This window comes from Engraulis encrasicolus, chromosome 22, assembly GCF_034702125.1.
Source record: "Engraulis encrasicolus isolate BLACKSEA-1 chromosome 22, IST_EnEncr_1.0, whole genome shotgun sequence".
Taxonomy (NCBI): Eukaryota; Metazoa; Chordata; class Actinopteri; order Clupeiformes; family Engraulidae; genus Engraulis; species Engraulis encrasicolus.
Genome location: NC_085878.1, coordinates 19,712,949 through 19,735,087, shown reverse-complemented (window position 1 = coordinate 19,735,087; position 22,139 = coordinate 19,712,949). Strand labels below are relative to the sequence as shown.

General features: G+C 40.0%; 1 protein-coding gene across 1 annotated transcript in view; it reads left to right on the top strand.

Annotated features, from left to right (window-relative positions):
- LOC134439347 (uncharacterized) overlaps positions 1 to 1,387 on the top strand; it is a 2,733-nt gene extending 1,346 nt beyond the window's left edge. Inside the window, exons 4-6 of the mRNA XM_063189254.1 lie at positions 552 to 668; positions 1,178 to 1,233; positions 1,334 to 1,387. Of these exons, the coding sequence (XP_063045324.1) occupies positions 552 to 668; positions 1,178 to 1,233; positions 1,334 to 1,387 (227 nt within the window). The remainder of the gene's footprint in view (positions 1 to 551; positions 669 to 1,177; positions 1,234 to 1,333) is intronic.
- The last annotated feature ends 20,752 nt before the right edge of the window (positions 1,388 to 22,139 follow it).

Sequence of the window (22,139 nt, the reverse complement as noted above, 5' to 3'; positions counted from 1 at the left end):
AACAGAAAGGGGCCCACCTTGCAACAATGGTTTTTTTGTTATTTAATGTGCACAGAAGTGTTACGGCGTGTGCCTTTCTCAGTGTGCAACTGTTGCACACTGAGGAACGAACACGCAGAAACACGTCTGTGCACATAAAATAATTTTAAAAAACACTTTGATGCAAGGTGGGCCCCTTTCTGTTTAATTTGGAATCTATAAAAACAGATAATGCATGAACAGATCCTATGATAATGGTTATAATAATCTAATAATAATGTCCAGTTTGTGTAGCCTTTTTGTGCAGATGGGCTCATCAGCTGGTCCGTTCACTCTTTGCTGATAAGACTCTACTACATCTCAACTATGATATCAGCGAGAGCCTTAAGTAACAGATTAAGGCTCAATCATTAAAATTTTACTGAGAACAATAAGGTCATTACATGGTATCTGCATAAAGGGATTATCAATAGATTGAGATATTAAAAAAAATCCTACATGAACAAGGCAGGGGATGTAGCAATGCATATTGTGGGTCCTGTTAATGATCTCTCTACCCCATTGCTTCACAGCTGAGCCAGTGAATACTGTGCTGGTTGGTCTGGTTGTGGCTTTGGGCTGTATCTGTGTTGTACTCGCCTGCTGTCTGGCTTGGCTGATCTGCAAGAGTAAAGCAGCTACCTGCAAGAGTAAGTATGCTCTTTCTTATGCATCAGATAAGGTTGAGAATTTTGCACATCTCTGGTAAAGGTGCTGGACAAAAGGATGACTGAAGGTTTGGAGTGAGGAGTCTGCGCACTGAAATGCATTTTTCCTTGTTTTTTTGTTATTCCATGGCAGGATAACATTTTGCCCAGATCTGATGAAGACAATGATCAAAATGTAAGACTGACGTAATACTGCTATGAAATATAAACATCGAGGAAAAAAGAATTTTGAGTGTGCTGACTCCTCACTCCAAACTTTCTTATGCATCAACCAGAAGTCCTGCTAAGTGAGCTTGTTGTTACACAGTAAAAGGATAGCTAACAGTTGCAGAGAGCAAATCTGATAGTATATGCAATTTCTTAATTTAAGATGACATTTGATAGAGGTTGACCATTTTGGCCATTTACCTGAAAAAATCTTATTCTCATGTTTTTTTTTGTCTGTGCACATCCTTCTACTCGGTAACTGATTATTCTTTCCCCGCCTACAGCCAGTGAAAACATTGGCATCTACAATGACCATGATCTTACTTTTGACTGCACACCTGTAAGTATTGTTTTGCCCATTCAATAAATATTACAGTTCCTGTACGAAATACAGAAATAAATACAATTACATTAAATACAATTGTGACTTGTATTTTTAGATGATTCAAGATGAAAATCTCTTCATGTGTGTTATCTACAAGATCAAGAACTAGGAGACAGTAAAATCCCTCAAATAAATTCACCTACACTGGTTAGAGTTTACTTACAGATTAAGTTATGCACATGTGCACGCACGCACGCACGCACGCACGCACGCACGCACACACACACACACACACACACACACACACACACACACACACACACACACACACACACACACACACACACACACACACACACACACACACACACACACACACTTTTCTATCCTTGTTGCGCACAAATTGACTCCAGTTCTATTTTTTCTTTTTCGGAATGGTTAGTTTTGACATTACCAAATAAAATTTGTCAAGTTAGGAAGTCAATGTGTTTCCCACAAATCACCACTTTGTTTAATCTTTTTCTACCTTTCGCAAATAAACTTGAATTAACTTGATGTTTTACCATTAGTGCATGCATTGAATATGCTATTGTTGCTTGGTGGCTCACAGTAGAGAGAAGTACAGAACGCAGTGCTAATGAGAAACATAAACCATACAAATGTAATGAAGTTGGAGTTTTTTAAAAAGGCCTATATATAATCTGTAGCAAATACTTTTTACATTGTACTCTCTGTGTTCTCTGTGAGTTATCATGAATAAAAATGAAATGTGCTGAGGAGTATGCGGCTTCAAGGCAGCATTAGATAAGATGGCATAGTGGAGGAGTGTCCATGTTGCTGCAATGCTTGAACAAATCTGTGTGTGTTACTACCAGCCAAGGGGTGGGCCAAGATGGGACAGCACATGGTCAGACATTCACAAGGGACATGGTAAACAGAACCAGCCTCATGAGACAGGTGGTAAATACTGTTTTAAAAGTAGCAGTAGAAGTTGTGTGAGTAAGGGCCAAAACTCCCTGTGATGCTAAGGTTGACAATTGATGGTAAGCTGCATAATTTCCACCAAAAATTGTGCAATCAACAGAGGTACTGTAGTAGAAAACATGTTCTGTCAGTCAGAGCTACATCCAGTACAAATACACAAGTGCAAATACAGTATGTTAATAACCCAGTAATAATCTGTAATTTGCACTGTGTGAGAGTGCGAGAGAGAGAGAGAGAGAGAGAGAGAGAGAGAGAGAGAGAGAGAGAGAGAGAGAGAGAGAGAGAGAGAGAGAGAGAGAGAGAGAGAGAGAGAGAGCGCTTCAGATTAGGGTCCCAATTCAGTATCACTCAATGAGCAAGTGCCAAAAAGACAGAACATAGTCAACAAATATGTTTTGTTTAGTTTAATTAAGTGCTACCGAAGTTATTAACATGTTAAGTTTTACACCTGCAGTGTTGTTCGTTGTAATAATATAAACAATATTGGGACATTTAACATTCAGAAAATGAAATATCATTAAAATAAATTGTTCAGGAAACCAGTGCAGATACAATTACACCTAATTTAGGTGTATGAGCTTCCTAAACGTTTGCACCATTGAGCATTCTCAGTAGATGAACATGAGAATGTCATCTGCTAAGGTCACATTCTAAAATAAATAAGGTTTTTTTGTATGTTTTTTTTTACAATTCACGATGCAATTCACAAAAAAAGTAGGTAACACTTTATTTTAGGGATACATCTATTAACACTAATACATACAATATTAATGCCTGTGTAAGTAACTTGGAAGGCATGTACTAAGCAAAATCAGACAGTTGTTAGACATGTATCCGCAAATGTCTTGTTCATGCACAATAAGGGATTTATTACCAATATAACCTTAGTAAGGACCTAGTAGACCTAGATTTCTATTTATGAGTAAGCAGTAAGGGCCAAAATACAATGTGTATAAGCTCCTGGTAAACTGTGTGAACAAACCCTGAACAGTGTGAAAACAGATGTGGAATAAGGGTCCCTATTCTAAAGTGATGCAATGCTCAGCCCAGATTGCTTAGGGCCTCCACACTACCTAGGGCCCCCACTCTACCCAGACTCCCTCAGGAAGCAAAGTGTAAGAATTTTTCTGATTCTGCATCAGTCTAATGAGATGTGTAGATCTCACTTATTTCACTCAGTATATCAATGTGTAATAGGAAGGATTATATAGCAAGGATTGGACGTAAACTTCTCAATGATGGTGGGGTGGTGAGATGCAATTTTTTCATACACCAATTAGTTTTAAATGTAAAGACCATACAATAAATGCAGAATATAACAATGAGAAATAGTTTGGAAGCGAAACTAAGCTGTTCCTTTGTAATAAATAAGTTAATGTTTGAGAAACTTAGCTCCAAGAAGTGCAGTGCATGATGGGTACGCCCTTAGTCAGAAATGCAATGTATGGGCAATGCAGAAATGATAATAGTTGTGTTGTTATGTACATGGCAAATTGTTTGATAGCAACTAAATTGCACGAGTGAGGGGAGGAGCTAAGGACGTAGGTAGGCTCAGAGCTGGGTAGGGTGTCTGTTGGCCTAGATTGCGTACCCATCATGCACTGCACTTCTTGAAGCTAATGTTCTCAAACATTAACTTAATTATCACAAAAGAATAGTTTATTTTCGCTTCAAAACTAATATTCTAATGTTCTGCATTTATTTTGGGTTTTTTTACAATTAAAACTCAGTGGTACATGAAAAAAATTACATCTCACCAACCCACCGCCATTGACAAGTGTACGTTCAATCCTTGCTATATATAAGCTCCTGTTACCTTGCCTACATTAATATGATCAATGAAAAACTGGATGTCTTAGCTGAAGGTGTAAGAATTATTTATTATACCCTTACACTTTGCTGATATGGGGGGGCTAGGTAGTGCAGGCCTGGGAGGTGTGGGGGCCCTAGGTAACGATGGGGGACTTTGGTAGTGTGGGGGCCCTAAGCCATCTGGGGTGAGCAATGCATCACTTTAGAATAGGGACCCTTATTCCGCATCTGTTTTCACACTGTTCAGGGTTTGTTCACACAGTGTGTCGGGAGCTTATACACATTGTATTCTGCCACTTACTACTTACTAATAAATAGAAATATAGGCTTACTGGTCCTTACTAACGTTATATTAGTAATAAATCCCTAATTGGGCATGAACAAGACATTTGTGAATACATGCTTAACAACTATCTTATTTTGCTTAGTACATGCCTTACAAGTTACTTACAAAGGCATTAATAGTGTAGGCTATGTATTAGTGCTAATAGATGTATCCCTAAAATAAAGTGTTACCAAAAAGTATAACCAGTTGGCAAGAGTGTGTAAATAATATCAATAAATGTGAAGTGTTGATCAATAGAAATTGGGTGTTGGGAGTTGTGTTCACTTCTATACGAAAACAGTAGCCTACTGTGCTTTTCCATGGATTGTATTGAAAACATTTGGAAAGAGTGCTAAATTGTAGTGAGTTTATCAATTGATGGTAAAGCATATTTGTACTTCCAGTTTTAGTATGTGTAAGTATTTATAGGCCTAATGTTATAAATGTGCTATGAGAATCACTGTTCGGGGGTTAACATAACTAAAATAACTACAAAAATAAATTAGGCTTAAGATACTCATGAACGGCCATCCGGGTACTTTGCTCCTAAATGTGCGTTACGCCCCTTTATGGGTGAAAACAAACCGAATGTCTCATCAACTTACATGCTACATCGGCTACCCTAAATGAACACAGTGCATGCTTCAGGCACGGCTGTTTGGCAATATTATTTGAACAGCCGGTAACGCAACACGTTTTCGACATGTTACATGTGAACAACGCTTGTCTACAGGTCCTTATCTTTCATTTATTACACCCCAACACCACCAATTGACTTGCATTGCCTGTTTTCCCCCACAAATGGGCGTAACGCACATGGAAACGTCACGCCGTTCATGAGTATACAGGAAGGGGGTGGAGAATAGATCACTAGAAACACCAATCACCCTTTAGAAGCCCCAGCCAATCAGCACGAGGGGTGGATACAGTGGGCTGGACCAGCTGCCAGTGTCTCTGAACACTTCCTGTAAGTTAGTTACTTTATGACATTCACAAGTTGTGTATTATGGTGTGACATTATCTGACACTAAAAATAGGGCATGCACTATTTCCTTGAAGTCTGTGTTTGGTGACATAAATAGAATAACATTATTTTATTCCACAACTGAGGTAGTGTTCTGTTAAGAAAAGCAAGATGTATTTTGCACTTATATACGTACACTTTTCAATAACCACATTTCCTGTGGAGATGTGTTGTTTTCACAGCCCATCTCTCTCTCTTTCTCTCTTTCTTTCTCTCTCTCTCTCTCTCTCTCTCTCTCTCTCTCTCTCTCTCTCTCTCTCTCTCTCTCTCTCTCTCTCTCTCTCGCTCTCGCTCTCATTTTTTCTCTAAAACACTCACCACACACACACCAGTGTATCTTTCATGTTTGTTTGTCAGGATGTTTGTCCACGACTTCTGAGCTACTGTTTTGACCACAGGGGTTTCATAAACCCAGCAGTCTACATGACTGTTATTTACCGCAATCCCCTCTCTGCACCACTGCTGTGTGCTTTCAAAATGACATGCAGGCATGTGTGCAAGGGTCTCTAGATGAAAAGTGCATGAGAGGAGTCCACAACTAGCAAACAACAATGTGCCACTTTTACATTTTAAAAAAGGTGTGTGCCTGCCTGCCTGCCTGCCTGCCTGCCTGCCTGCCTGAATGCCTGCATGCCTGACTGTATGTGTGAGTTTGTGTGTCCAGGGCAGGTCGGTTTTGTGTGTGCATATGTGTGATTTTATGTAATGTTTCATTCAATTCAAATTCAATTTTGTAGGAACCATGTTCAATTAAAACATAAATGTTGTCATTTCATGCATTTCATTTAATGTGTCTGTACACAAAGTACACAGCAGCGAGTAGCACACAGAAATCCACGATTTACCAGTCCTCACACATTTTAAAATGAAAGTCCAAAATGAAGTCAATAACTCCATCAAATAAAAAAATCCAAGTTCAAAAGTGTTTAAAGTATAAACATATGTTAGGAATAGAGTAGCGTACATCATACATACAATTACATATACACACACCGTACATACTCACATACACCGTATCCATACACTGAGGCATACGTGTATGTGTGAATTTACATACTGTGTGAATTTACATACTATGTGAATTAACATACTATGTTTGAACATACTGTGTGTGAATTTGCAAGCTGTGTGTGTGTGTGTTTGTATGTATGTGTTGTCTGTGTGTGCGCACGCGTGCGCGCGCGTGTGCATGTATTTTCCATTGTTCTCTGCAGCCTGCATGCAGGACCACCATGCCCATAAGTAGCTGAGACCTGATGTGGTTACAGGTGTGAGTGTGAAAGGCTGGTGTTTCTGAGCACCTCTATCACCACCACCACCACCCCCTCCTTCCTCACTTCATCTCAGCTCATCTCCCCCTGACCTCTTCCTTTGCAGCAGTGAGTTGTGTGTGTGTGTGTGTGTGTGTGTGTGTGTGTGTGTGTGTGTGTGTGTGTGTGTGTGTGTGTGTGTGTGTGTGTGTGTGTGTGTGTGTGTGTGTGTGTGTGTGTGTGTGTGTGTGTGTTTTGCACCCTGCACTCTATCGCACTGCTGCAAAGGAAGAGGATGGAGGTGAGATGAGGTAGGGGGAGGGTAGGGGTGAGTGAGGTTTTCAGAGACACCAGCCTCGCACACTCACACCTCCAAGCCACATATACGGTAAAACTTTCCATAAACCAGTTCTTACTCTCTAGGTTATTTACGTGCAATGGAAACTTCACACCGACCACACCTTCCCAGCCCTGTCTCTTTCTCTTTCTCTCTCTCTCTCTCTCTCTCTCTCTCTCTCTCTCTCTCTCTCTCTCTCTCTCTCTCTCTCTCTCTCTCTCTCTCTCTCTCTCTCTCTCACACACACACACACACACACACACACACACACACACACACACACACACACACACACACACACTTAGACGTGGTTTTGCATGCACCTTTCTTGGCACGCAATGAGTGTGTGTTCTGTCTTACAGTCTACAGACCTCTGTCCATGGTGCTGAATCACTCCGAGTAAACTTGTGCCATATAAAGGTCTTGAACCAAAATTAAAAATCCTAGTCAGAATGCTTACTAAAATAGTCTGAACACACACACACACACAAACACACACACACACACACACACACACACACACACACACACACACACACACACACACACACTCTCACACACACACACACACACACACACACACACACACACACACACACACACACACACACACACACACACACACACACACACACACACACGCACACAGGCACGCACACATTCATATACACATACGCATACACACATGCACACACACTTGAAAATAATGAATTGAGCGACATTGGTTTTTCAAACTTGTAAAATATCAATGCAATTTAGTGGAATGGCTTTCTCTTGTTTCATTGTATAAGCCCGCCATTTATAATTATAAAACATTTATACATGGTGGGCTTACATTAACATTTATAAAAGCAAAATCTAGAACCATCAACCCTATATTTAGGCATAATTGTGTACAGTTACTGGTGGCTCTTACTACTTTCCTGTTGAATGTATGTGCTGATAGTGTGAAATAGTTTGCTTTGCGTATCTAGGACACACAGGCCTCATAGGATTTATCAGTTTTAGTGTCACGACACCACCCGTTCTCCATCAGTCTCTACTCCTCGTCACTCTGCTCCAACGATCTCCCAATCTAACTCCCCTGTCTATTAATTGCCCAATCATCCTATCCACTTCCCCAATCATCCAATCTCCTCTACTACTCTTCAGCACCTGTAGCCAATCTCCTCTACTACTCCCCAGCACCTGTAGCCAATCTCCTCTACTACTCCCCAGCACCTGTAGTCAATCTCCTCTGCTACTCCTCAGCACCTGTAGCTTATCTCCTGCTGCCCTTTATCCCCTGTCACCCTGCTCTCTCCGTCTGGTCTCTTCAACGGAGACACTAACTCCAGCGCACGGACTGCTCCTGTTTCTGAAGCTCTGCTCCTCGCATCTTGAAGTGCCAGCTACGTTGTCTAGGTTGTAGAACTTTTATGTTGGACATTTTCTATTGTAATCTTTCTTTTGGACGATACGCTCTTGCAAGTTTGGACTGCCTTCTTATTCAATGATTGTCTGAGCGTTCACTTCAAGACCTTGTTAAATTTCTCCTGCCTTGGTTCATGATTGCAAATTAAAACGACTTGATTGATCCTAACCTTGTTTCCTGAGTCTGTGTGCCCTGACATTTAGAAACCAGCTTGATTTAAGTGATATACACATGAATTTAAAGTTAAGTTTATCCTTCTTTTAAAAATTCAGGGTTATTCTTAATACTCGAAAGCACTGAATGAACTCTAAGAATCAGAATCAATATAAGCGTAGTCTATTCACTGTGGTTTTCATCAGAAAAAAGCAAAACAGCACACAACATTGTACATTGTTAAAGGAAGCTTTGTGGTTTTTCTTCTTTTAAGTTGTAACTGTCTGTGTATGAACGTGGCATTTTTCATTCAATTTTTTCTGTGTGTGAGCGCGCGTGCGTGCGTGCGTGCATGCGCGTGCGTGTGTGTGTGTGTGTGTGCGTGTGCGTGTGTTGTTGTCAACCTGCTGCCCACTCACTGTATTTAAGAGCCTGTCATGCATTAGGTGTATCAGAGCTAAATGTTTCCCATGGTGTGAGGTGTCATATATCAATATGTTACAAGGATTGCTCTGTTCTTCTATAGTTGTGTGGACCATGTTGGTGGGTAAGTAAAAGCAATCTCAAGTAATTCTAATATAAGAATTTACAAGTATTTCAACCTTGACTCAGAACATTAAATCAGTTAACCATTCTGCAACTTTCTTGCAGGTCCAGTACAAACTGTGGATGTTTCTCAGCCTGTTCAAATAGCCACATCTGGAGATGATGTGATTCTTAAATGGTTACTCCTACACGGTGTTGAAGGCAGTACATGTTTTAAGCAAATAATTGGACAAATACCAAATTTAGTAGGAATATGTTATACATATCAGGCACCCATACTCAGAACTGAATTCAACAATTCACGTTTTCACTTGAGTTGTGTCTCTGAGAAACTCCATCTGTCAATTGCAAACCTTTTGCCATCTGATGAAGGATTGTACTTTTGTGGTAAAATGACTAATTACCATCCCCAGTTTGAAAGTGGAATATATCTGAAAGTGAAAGGTGAATATATTTATTTCTTGGCTTGTTCCTTTGCCACTTCTAAAGTAAGTACAGTGACAATGAACTACATCTTCGCTAAATCATTTCAGATGAAAATCACATAAACCGCTCCATTACAAAAGTGATCCAAGACCCAGTATCAGGCCCGGTTTCTCCAGGAGGTTCAGAGACACTGGAGTGTGTGGTGCTGACTGAGAGCAGAACAGAAGAGTTCAGTCTGTTCTGGTTCCGACCTGCTTCAGGAGCTTCCCATCCAGGCCTCATTTACATCAACAAGAGCAGCAGTGGTCAGTGTGAGGGCAGCTGTGTCTACACTCTCTCAAAGAAGGACGTCAACATCACTGATGCTGGAACTTACTACTGTGCCATAGCTACCAGTGGACACATACTCTTTGGGAATGGAACAACACTCAGACTTGGTAGGCTACTTCCATTACTTTGACACTGTTATACGTTTTTTAGTCACTTGAAGTTCAAGACATTCGTACCCTATATCATAGTATAGACAAATCAACAAGAGTTAATTACAGATCCATGACAGATTAATAATAATGATAATCCATTCTATTAATATTATTAAATTAATTCATTTGTGCATTTTCATTTTAATGCACTTTCATTCAACTGCACTCGGGCAGGCTAAATTTGCTTTGTTGTGAAATATTTTGATAGCATTTTGTTTTTATAGGTCGGTATAGCAGTGTATATTTAGAATAGGGATTAGTTTAGAAGTGTTCACCAGTATGGTAAAGAGTGAGGTTCAGGATAGGGGGGACACTATATTGAGGGTAAACCGAGGCGGTTGGTGGTGAAGTAGCAATGCATATTTTAAATACTGTTACTGTCTACTTCATTGCTTCACAGCTGAGCCAGTGAATTCTGTGCTGGTTTGTCTGGTTGGGGCTTTGGGCTGTGGCTGTGTTGTACTGGCCTGCTGTCTGGCTTGGCTGATCTGCAGGGGTAGACCAGGAGCCTGCAAGAGTAAGTGGGATATTTCATGATTAACTATGGATAATTAACATATCAACCATCTCATGATGTATTTATCTCAATTGTTTCACTGTTCTGACTTTGTTTCTCGTCTGACGGCAGAAAACTTGCAGCATGTTATAGACAGCAGCTCTGATACTCAGCAAACAACTCAGGTAAGATTTTCTTTTCCAAATTACATTTTCAAACATATTATGTAAAATGTATTTTTGTTGTAAAATAGTGATAGTCACATTTTCTTTCTTTGTTTTTCTTTGCTAATCTGAGGCCTGAAAAGTTCGTAGAATAACGTTTTACTTTAACATATACGAACCATGTCATCACCTTACATACAACTCATGCCTGTTTTATGGCAGTGTACAAAAATATTTTTTATGATTGCACAAATCATCGCCTGTGGATTTGTGGTCTTTGAAGCATGTGCGCAAGATCAATGAAGTGCATTGTAAACACGCCACAATGTTAATATCTTCTAGATTTTATTATATGCCCTACATGCAAAACATCATGTGTATACTCATCTCTGCAAAACAATCACTATACAGTAACAGAACATAAATAGGTTTGCTTTTTATAGGCTACTTACCATTTCCTCTCTCAGAGAATATGTACTTTCAGATAATTTAAAATGACTTATTTCACAATTCACTCATTTTTAGGAGCACACAGTTGGACAAACACTTATGAAACATAAATAATCACCTCAATGGCATGGAGTAAGACTCAAGCTTTCTTGGGAATGATAAACCTGCCTTGCCTGCTGAATGTACTCCTTTGGACCACGAACCCTATTAGTAGGTTGAAGATGCAGTTAGTGTGGTGTGCAGGGCCGTAAAGAGACATTTGCAAATACAGGGGTCAAATACTGCACGCTGTTAATTTCTTCAGTCAAACTTTTAAGATCGTTTTCATAAATCACTGCCTTGAGGATGCGATCCAGATGGTTTGACTAGAACATTTGCCTTGCAATGTGTATGCATGACTCGCGCACTGACTGTTGTGAGGCTTCCTAATATTCTCATAATAGTCTATAGTTGTAATATTTCAACTAATGACTTCAAAAATATCGTCTGTGTTTGAGGTAAATAAAAGGGAATATGGAGTGCCATATGGAATTTACCATTGTTGATCATAGATCGATTTTCTTCATAGATAAATGTTACATTTCTGAAAAAAATACAGAGGTCATGACCTCTGTGTCCTCTATGGTAGTTACGGCCACAGTGGTGTTTTAAAATATTACCAAGTACAAGATTATTCAATACACATTCTCCTTCCTCCCACAGGCTGAGTCTGGTGATGGCCTGAGCTATGCAGCCCTGAGCTTCTCTAAGAAGGAGAGCAGGGGCAGGAGAACCAGGAGGGAGCCACCACCAGATGCTGTTTATGCAGCTGTACGCCTCTGAACACCCAGTACTGTGACATACTGTAATTCATTAATGCACATGTCTTACCAGCCTTCCCTTGGGTAGTACATTGAACTGAGGAGAGAAATAGAGAAATGGAACAGTGGTTAAGTGACTTGTTGTAGGAATTTGTGTGTGACGTAAGTAATGTTAAGTAAAGTAAATGTACTCTGAATATAAAGAGTGTGAATAAAAACTCATGAATCTGTGTTACATGTTTGATGTTATAGTTCTTGACTAATCTTATCAATAGGTCTCTGTGTGGATGTTAGTCACCAGATCCAGTGTTTCATTGATAATCAAAAGCAGTCGTATATCTATAGTGTATGTCTTCATGCACATGATTAGAAGATCTTTTTGAGAAATTCAGTGTTTCTTTAAGAAATATTTGAAAGCACCATCTGAACTGTAAGAATGACAATTAACTGTAAGTCTACAGTACTTTATGTTCACAGCAAACACCAAAGCAGCAAAACATTGTTAGAGGAAGTTTTGTAGTGTGTCCTCTTTGATGCTCTGAATGTCTGCTAAACTATGTTTTTCCATTACCCTCTTCAGTGTGTGTGTGTGTGTGTGGGTGTGGGTGTGGGTGTGTGTGTTTGCATGCTTGCGTACATGGAAAATGTGTGAGTTGTGTGTGCGTGAATAGCCTACTTGTCATTCACTTTTAGCCCACCCTCTATTTAAGTGCCCGTCGCGCATTACTGTATCCTGTACTTCGCAGTGAAATGTTTCTCACAACATAAAGTGTCTGGTTTCAAAATGTTGCATGCGTTCCTTTGTACTTTTGTAGTCTTGTGGATGTTTATAGGTAAGTAGAGAAAATATCTAATAACTTCAGTATTTCATCTTGCTTAAATAATCACAGAAGTCATGTTTCTCCCAGACCTATGACGTTTCCAACCATAATCACCTCTTATCATGTGATGATATCACTTTAGAATCATTTCAAATGTCAAGAATGGCACCTGTAGGGGTGACTTGTGTGGTTATTTTAGCAAGATGTTGATCTTTTATCTAACATAGTGCTTCATTATTGTGTGTCTACTGCCAAAGATATTTCCATGTCTATCTCACAGTATGCTATCTTTTCTTCCAGGTCCAGTACAACCTGTTGGTGTTTCTCAGCCTGTTCAAATAGCCACATATGGACATAATGTGACTTTGGAATGCCTGCTCAATCATGATGGCTGTATATGGTTCAAGCAGATACTTAGCCAAACACCAATAGTTGTGGGACAATTACGTGAATACCAGGCACCAATACTTACGGGGGAATTCAAGAATGCCCGTTTCGAAATAAGTCGAGGTTCTGGAATATTCTATCTTTCAATTGGAAACATTCTGCCGTCTGACGAAGGATTTTACTTCTGTGGGAACATAAATAGTTTTGATCAACAGTATGGAAGTGGAACATATCTGGTAGTGAAAGGTGAAACTGCTCATTATTTCCCAGTGCTTTTGATGGATTCTAGGCATAATAATGAATTATCCATTTAATTATAAAGAAAACCTGTGTGTGTGTGTGTGTGTGTGTGTGTGTGTGTGTGTGTGTGTGTGTGTGTGTGTGTGTGTGTGTGCGTGCGCACGTGTGTGTGTGTGTGGTGATTTCAGATTGCTTTATTACATATGTATGCAAAATCATTTCAGATGAAAATCATACAACCCGCCCCATTACAAAAGTGATCCAAGACCCAGTATCAGGCCCGGTTTCCCCAGGAGGCTCAGAGACACTGGAGTGTGTGGTGCTGACTGAGAGCAGAACAGAAGAGCTCAGTGTGTTCTGGTTCCGACCTGCTTCAGGAGCTTCCCATCCAGGCCTCATTTACATCAACAAGAGCAGCAGTGGTCAGTGTGAGGGCCGCTGTGTCTACACTCTCTCAAAGAAGGACGTCGACATCACTGATGCTGGAACTTACTACTGCGCCATAGCTACCAGTGGACACATACTCTTTGGAAATGGCACATCACTCACAATGGGTAGGCCACTTACCCTATGAAAAGTTATGTCCTTATTTCTAAGAAATTGTTGCAGAATAAGGAACATACAGTGCACAGCAATAATGAGCACAAAGTAATATTTTGAACAATATTTTAATAAACGCACAAGTTATTTTCAAAATAAAGTGTAATACAATCTTTTGAGCTTACGGCAGAAAAGTAAAGTCAATAGTATAACTTAAATTGCACATTTGTCCATTTTTGTGTAATTATGCTGGTGCAAATATGAGTACACTCCTATGTTAAACTGTCTGAGAAGGGTCCGTGTTGGCCTGAAACATCTCGAAATTGAAAAGGATTAATATGGAGATCACCCTTTATTTTGGTGATATTCAGAACTCCTAAATATCCAGTATTGTCCTGAAAATTAGAGTCTACTCAAAAGTTTATTATGCAGTATAAATTTAGACTAGGGACTACCAGGCGCAGCCGGTTCATTAAGGGCAGATGGGCAGTGCCCCTCCAAAGATTCTTCCTCTGAGAAAAGTAGATCCATTTAGAAATTGTAGATAAAATATGTATTGCAACCTCAATCACACTGGGAATCGTATTACATCAATGTTGTGGTTTGTGACGAGCTTTGCGAGTGGAATCGGGTTTTATTTTTGTTGAGAAGTCTAGTTTACATCCAGTGTGGCTGTTTAACGTTACTGTCTATGGCCACTGGCCTGGGCAGATTTCTCGTCGCCTCAGCTAAGCCCGGCCCCCTCGCCCCGATCCCATTCTACAAAATTAGCACTGTAGCCTACTTAGCATAATATAATAACATAAGCGCGACTTTATGGGTGCTATCAGGGCAGATGTATGATCTGCCCTGACCAATGACAGGTCAGTGGCCCTGCCTGCTTTGAAAAAGATACAACAAACATATTACTCTGCTCATCTCTAACCTGTGGGATTTTATTAACTTCATTGCCGCAAATTTCCCTCACAAAATCGGTGGATTAAACGGATAACCATGTCGGATTTGACGAAGGATATGTGTTGGCTGGTTAAGGATTCACTTTTGGGGTAGGTACAGTTTGTATATTTGATATTGCAAAGTTCAAGGTTTTATGACCGAAGTCTTTGCATAATGGGTAACTGTCTGTTGTTTAATGAAATTTGTGGGCTTGCAATGTTGAGACAGCAAGCAAATGTGTAGCTTCGTAAAGTCTGCTGCTGCTACCCCCACGACTAGCCGACTAGCTGACGACATTCTCTGAGAAGCTGTGTTGGTCTTACTATTCTACATAGTTTAAACAAAGCGTGAGGGATTATGAATCAAGCCTTTGTAAAATAGGGAAACTGGAAGTTATTTAATGAAATATCTGAGCTTATTGAGCTTGGGATGTTGTTGACAGCTTCATTTATGCTCAGTATTGTCTGCTGTGTCCCCGAAAACTAGCTTAAAAAAATACACACACGGTCCTGCCTAGCATTGCAGAACAGGAGCGAGTCTGTTGGATAGAGCTTCAGTGGCTGAATGCACTTTCCCTGTGTCGAAAATAGGCACGTCCTTTCCCGGTATTGATAGCATTTTGTTCTGTGGTACATTTGAACCGGCAGCAAGGGGACGACTGACTGAATTGAATAGTTTTGCTGGGCTTGTTGATTTGGTTGCATCATTTGTCAATGTAATGTAGGAACGGTGAAGGCAAGATCACTCGGCAGCAGCTTGTACTGTAGTAGCCTACTTGAGGACAGTTTGTTTCGCATGTTGGTCTGCAAAAATGCTTCTACATTTCAAACGAGTATGTTTGCACGCGAGGAGTTTTGCTCTGCTTTGGCAAAGGCTCCGATGCTGTGCTAGCCCTAGTTTTCCTGATTGTTCGTGCTGTCCGGTTGCGTGGAGCATATTCTTGTCGTGTTGCTTGTCACAAACTCCAACTCCGCGAGCGGACAAAGCATTTTTCTTGTAATTTCTTAACATGTGTGCAGTCGCTCTGCTTAAATAAGCAAGATAACTAGCTGCGTGGAGAGAACTGTCAAAAACAGCTTTCTTCAGAACAGAAGTTGAACAGATAACGCGCATGCCTGATAAGTGCGGTGTATCACGGGAGGTGGAGTTTTACTAATACACCAAACACTGCGTAAACGCTCTCCTGTCTTGCCTACACACGCAATGCAACTCGTAAATGATACCGTATTGATTTAATTATTATGGACTTGATCGCCAAAATTTCTGCCCTGCCTGTTTTCCCAGCCACCGGCCGCTACTGGGGACTACAAACAACCATTCTCCAGTACAGTGCTGCTACTAACTTTGTGAGTAAGGCAGACCTAATTCAACTAGCAGGCCACTGCAGACAAAGCCTCATATTTCTGAGGTCCAGCAACTGACTTTAAACTTAATTTTAAAATATATGATATGTTCTGACTCCTAAGGCATCTAGTACAGTGCCGCCAAGTAGGCCTACATACCGTTCTGACTCTGGTTTCTTTACAGCTGAGCCAGTGAACACTGTGCTGGTTGGTCTGGTTGGGGTTTTGGGCTGCAGCTGTGTTGTACTGGCCTGCTGTCTGGCTTGGATGATCTGTAGGGGAAGAGCAGCCTGCAGAGGTAAGTTTGATATTTCTTAACATCAGTAGGCTTATAAAATATTTCTTAACATGTGTATCATGTAGGAGCGGGAAAGGATCTGCACACTGCTTGCAAAAGACTTAATTTATTAGGAGCAACGTTTCGATCATAGATCTTCAGGCATCTAGATCTAGATCTTCTGCCTGAAGAAGATCTATGATCGAAACGTTGCTCCTAATAAATTAAGTCTTTTGCAAGCAGTGTGCAGATCCTTTCCCGCTCCTACATGTCACAGTTTTTTGATTTGGCACCTGCTGATGCTTTTTTGCTGGATGTGCGCACTTTCTACTACACTTTAACATGTGTATCAACCATCATAATTTCTCTTAATTTTTTTAATGTTCTGACTTCATGTCTTGTTGGACAGCAAAAGATCTGAAGCATGTTACAGACAGCAGCTCTGATACTCGGCAAAGTAAGTGTCAAAAGTTTGTTTTCTGAATTGTGATTAACAAAATATACAGTTAGATAGCTACATGTTTTGCTATTTGTTGCATTTAATTTGTGTTCTGATCACATTCCTACTACCGTATGTGCATTGCTACAGTGAGAAGTGTTTTTTTTTTTAGATATTGTGTTACAAGTTAATCATAGTCAATTGCCTGCAACTACGTATGCAGTAAATGTCAGAAATATGTTGAATGACTGGATTGTTTGGGGGGACCAAAGCAGTGTATTGTTTACACAAACCAATGGTTTTACTGTACAACATCTGTGTGGAACCAAATCAGAACCAAAGCTTTGTGCTCTGGGAAAGTTCTGAGAACCATAAATTAATAGTAGGTTATCAAGTTCAAGTTCAAGTTTATCATAGCCAAATCAACAGTATAACATACAGTTGCTAGGAAGTTCTTTGGTTTGCTCGCAAATTTAACAACACAAATACACATAGTTAAGACAAAGACAAGAAAACAAGAGGGGCCATAAATAAACAGGGAATTATGCATACAAATAAACATTGAAAAGTGCATTGAGACATAATACAGTACATAGTGCAAGGTAGGAAGAGGTAGAAGGCCAGGCAGTGGAGTGGCTGTAAAGTGCTAGTGCATGTTCAAGTTCAAGTAGCGGATGGCTTGTGCAGGTGCTTGTGCAGGTGCCCTAAAACGTGTGGTGTTGCATGGGATGCTGCTGTATCTTTTCCCTGATGGAAGGAGTGTGAATAGATGGTGTGCTGGGTGTGTGGGGTCAGAGATGATGTTCTTGGCTTTCCTGGCTATTCTGGTGTTGTAATGTACAAACCCCAACTCCATAGAAGTTGAGACACAAGGTAAATTGTGAATAATAACAAAATACTGCCATTTTCAAAACATCTGCTTCTTACATTAGATGGAGAACGGCTCAAAGAAAGTGTACATATCAGCCATCAAAACTGACCAAAATTATTGTTTTGGGGATATTCATGAATATGTATAAACAACACGTCTCAAAAGAGTTGGGACGGGGACAATAAAAGGCAGCAAATGCCAAGGAAGACTAAAAACAAAACAAAAGACAACACTTAACAGTTAAATACATTAACCTATGAGATGATTTTATATTTAAAAAAACAGTGTTAATTTCTATCTTGGACATGATTTCACCAGCTTAAATGGAGGGTGTATTCCTTGTCATGTTTTGCAATGTTTTGCTTTCTGTAGTGCTTAAAGTTTGACAGGTCTTGACCAAAAGCCTGCCATTTTATAACCTGCTGGTCCTTATGGTGGAGTTAAACTATAAAAACATAGTAGATAATGCAATTTGTCCTTACTATGTGGCAGTAATTGAAGATCTCCCTTCAAAATGCAATGCATGAGTGGCTGCATGAGTTTTCATGCTGTTTAAAACCCATTTATATCATTCAGCACAGTATTTAACTCTAAAGATGAGTGAGGACAACTTAACCAATGCACTACTGCACCCCCATGCCATCATGGAGGCTGACTTTTGAATTTAGCACCAACACAAGTTGGATGGTCCATTTTCACTGTAGCACAGGATGTGCAAGACTCTATTATTTTCAAAAAGAATTGACTTCTGCAACTTCTACTGACTTGTGTAAGCAAAGGACAGTCTCCCATGTCTTCTGGGTCTATCTCAAGTGAGCTCGGATGCATAGGAGAATGTTAAAGCCCTCTATCATTTGCACACGTGAAGCATTCTTCATATGGACAATTTTCAATAGCTGTAATTCTTGGAGTGCTAGAGTGAGACTACAACAGATATATATTTCACGATGTCATGAACCTATGCAATGATTTAAATGACAAAAATATGTCTAATATACACTCAATCATGGTAAATCAAAGGAAATTCAAAAATGTATGTAATAACTATGGTAATTATTCCCTCTGCATCTTTAATTCTGAGTGACTCAGCCTCTCTGTGATGGTCTTATACCTGGACACTCATATTGTCCATCAGTACAATTCATTTTGAAATGTTCTTCTTTGTTGTTTTATCTTATTTGGATGTTTATTACATCTCACTGATCCCCGTCCCAACTTATTTGAGACGTGTTGCAGTTATCAAATTAGAAATGAGTACATATGTTCCTCAAAACAATATTTTTTCTCGGTTTTAACACTTAATATGTTGTCTTTTCACTATTCTCCATTTAATGAATGGTTTGAATGTTTTGAAAATGATAGCATCTTGATTTTATTCACAGTTTATCAAACGTGCCAACTTCACCGGAGTTGGGGTTTGTATGACTGCTTTTGGTCTACTTGGTTTCATTCATGTACTGTAACCAATCCTGTTCCCGAATTTATCACAGATAATGTTTAAGATGAAGTTAGCATGAGGGTTTGTAAAAGATTACAAGATTGTTCAATTCATATCCCTCTTCCTCCCACAGGCTGAGTCTGGTGATGGCCTGAGCTATGCAGCCCTGAGCTTCTCTAAGAAGGAGAGCAGGGGTAGGAGAACCAGGAGGGAGCCACCACCAGATGCTGTTTATGCAGCTGTACGCCCCTGAACACTTAACACTGTGCACTGTGGCATACTGTAATTAATGTGCATGTCTTTCCAGCCTTTGGTTGGTTACTGGGGTGTGTGAGTGTGGAGGGGGGGGGGGGGGGGGGGATTGAACAGTGGGCAAGTGGCTTATTGTAGGGGAGGAAGTGTGTGTACATACTGTATTTGTGACTATGAGAATAAAATGGCATGGGTCTGTGTTACATGTTTGATGTTGGACAGTTCTTTAATAATTCTTTCATGATACCACTCTGATCCAGAGGCTACCCAAAACATTCATTTACATACAGGGCCTGTTTGCATCAAGTGCATTTGTTTGTTTTGTTTTTGGTGCTAGCAGGATCTACTTTAATATAAATCCTCTTTCTCCACTGGATAAGTCAAACCTGTGTAGTCTATTTTTGAACTTTACACAAAGTAAAGCTGTGTATGCATCACATGCAGTACATTGCATATTTTCTGTATTTTACAATTAGGTGTATGCTATATGACATAGCATACAGTGCCGCCAGGTACTATCGGCACCCTTGAAGTTTAAGTACATTATGGGACATATCTCCAGAAAACAAATAATATGGTCAACCATGATTTTTCTATAGATAGCTTGTGGTTGAAACTAAATATAAAAAATATCAACAGCATTAAATACTAAACTATGAGAGGGAAATAATTGAAGATGGTAAAGTTCCCAGGATCACTGGTATTGGCACCCTTTACTGGATACCATTTTGGAAACCTAATTTGACTCAATTATGGTAAATCGCAAATGGGAATCACCTTTGACTAATTGCTTTTGCCCATAGAACATGAATTAGGCAAGGAATTATTATATTTGTGTTTAAATAGCCACCTGTTACATCTTGTGTGTCTTTCACCAATCTGAAGACAGAGGAGCTGCCCGAGGACACCACAAATACTGTTATTTACAAAAACAAGACCTCCAAATAATAAAAGGTAATCTCAAAAGACCTTGGTAAACCATTTTCAACACTTTGTTGTGTTATTCAGAAATCTGCCAAACATTGAGCTGTAAAGAACATCCTTGGATGTGGGGGGTAGAGGAAGATATTATGATAAAAGTCTTTGGAAGTCGGTGCAAATAATGAAAAAACACAGGGACTAACATCTACAGACCTGACGGTCAACTTTGAACTGTTCTGGGTAGTTTTTTTCAATAAGCACCCCGTGTTAAACACTACACAAAGTAGTGCCTTTTGGTTGGAGAGCAAGGCAGACCACATTGCTTAATAAAAGTCATAACAGGGAATACCTGACGGCTGTATGAAAAAATACAGGCTTAGCACAGCCCTTTTAAGAATGTTTTAAGGTCAGATGAAGCAATAGCACAGTTTTTCAGTGACTCACACAAACAGCATGTTTGCATACTCTGCAAGAAAGTCTTTAAGGAAAAGGACACCCTACCAAAAAGCAAGCATGGTGTCCGATCCATAATATTATGTCACCCCATTGTTGCATCAGGTATTGGAGGATTTGACCGTATCACAGGTATCATGACAGGCATCATGACATGACAGGTATCATCATTTACAGTAAAATGTGTAACCATGGCAAGAACACTTGGTTTGAGTTGAACATCATGTGCACTCCAGAAAGAAAAAAACCCAAAGAACACAACCAAATGCACAGTGGATTGGTTGTAAAAATGAAAGAACACAGTCATTGATGAAAACCAAAACCTTCAGAGGCTGCCATTGCTGTCTAATAGTGTGCAATTAACCCTTGAAGGAGGGGTGCCAATATTCCTGGACATGCCCTTTTAAATGTTTTTGCTTGAAATTACAAAATGCACTTGGAAATAAATACTTGGCAATTCCAAATATCTTATAATGTTCAATTAAAAGATCCTGATGGTAAAAGTTGTGTATATTTCCATTTATTTCTGGATATATTGCACAATTTGTAAATAAAATTAAGGGGTGCCAATACTAACTGGCGGCGCTGTACATTATGTAGCTCGCTCTCTCTCTCTCTCTCTCTCTCTCTCTCTCTCTCTCTCTCTCTCTCTCTCTCTCTCTCTCTCTCTCTTTCTCTCTCTCTCTCTCTCTTCTCTCTCTCTCTCTCTCTCTCTCTCTCTCACACACACACACACACACACACACACACACACACACACACACACACACACACACACACACACACACACACACACACACACACACACACACACACACAGTACTTACATCAAGTCTCTGTCAATTATGTACCATATGTGTCTTCCTTGTGGCACAGTATGTCCACCCAGTGCCAGGATGAATAGACCAGGCACAATCTACTGTAAGCAGCTCCATCAACCATTGCCTTTCAAAGTCTAGACATCTCCTGTGTCTATGAGAAAAATAAGGGGGAAAGGTTGCACCATTTTTTTTCCAACTACATCTAGACTTGTTTCAGCATTCTGCTTTCCTCAGCACCCTAAACGAAGAGAAAGGCCTGTTTGGGTGAAGCCTCGTCCAACCTTTATGATCCAATGTCTTTGGTACAATCAGATTTCAGACTTATATTAGGACAAGGCAGTTGTCTGGGTTTGTCCAGAATTGGGTCAAGGCAGTTGTCCAGAATTGGGTCACTATTATTTTGCATATTTCAGTGGGGGGCCCTTTCATATATTCAGATTTTGCCCTGGGCCCAGCAAAAGATGTAAGCAGCCCTGTACTAGGACATGTGTATGTCATCTAAATTGAGGACACTTTGGC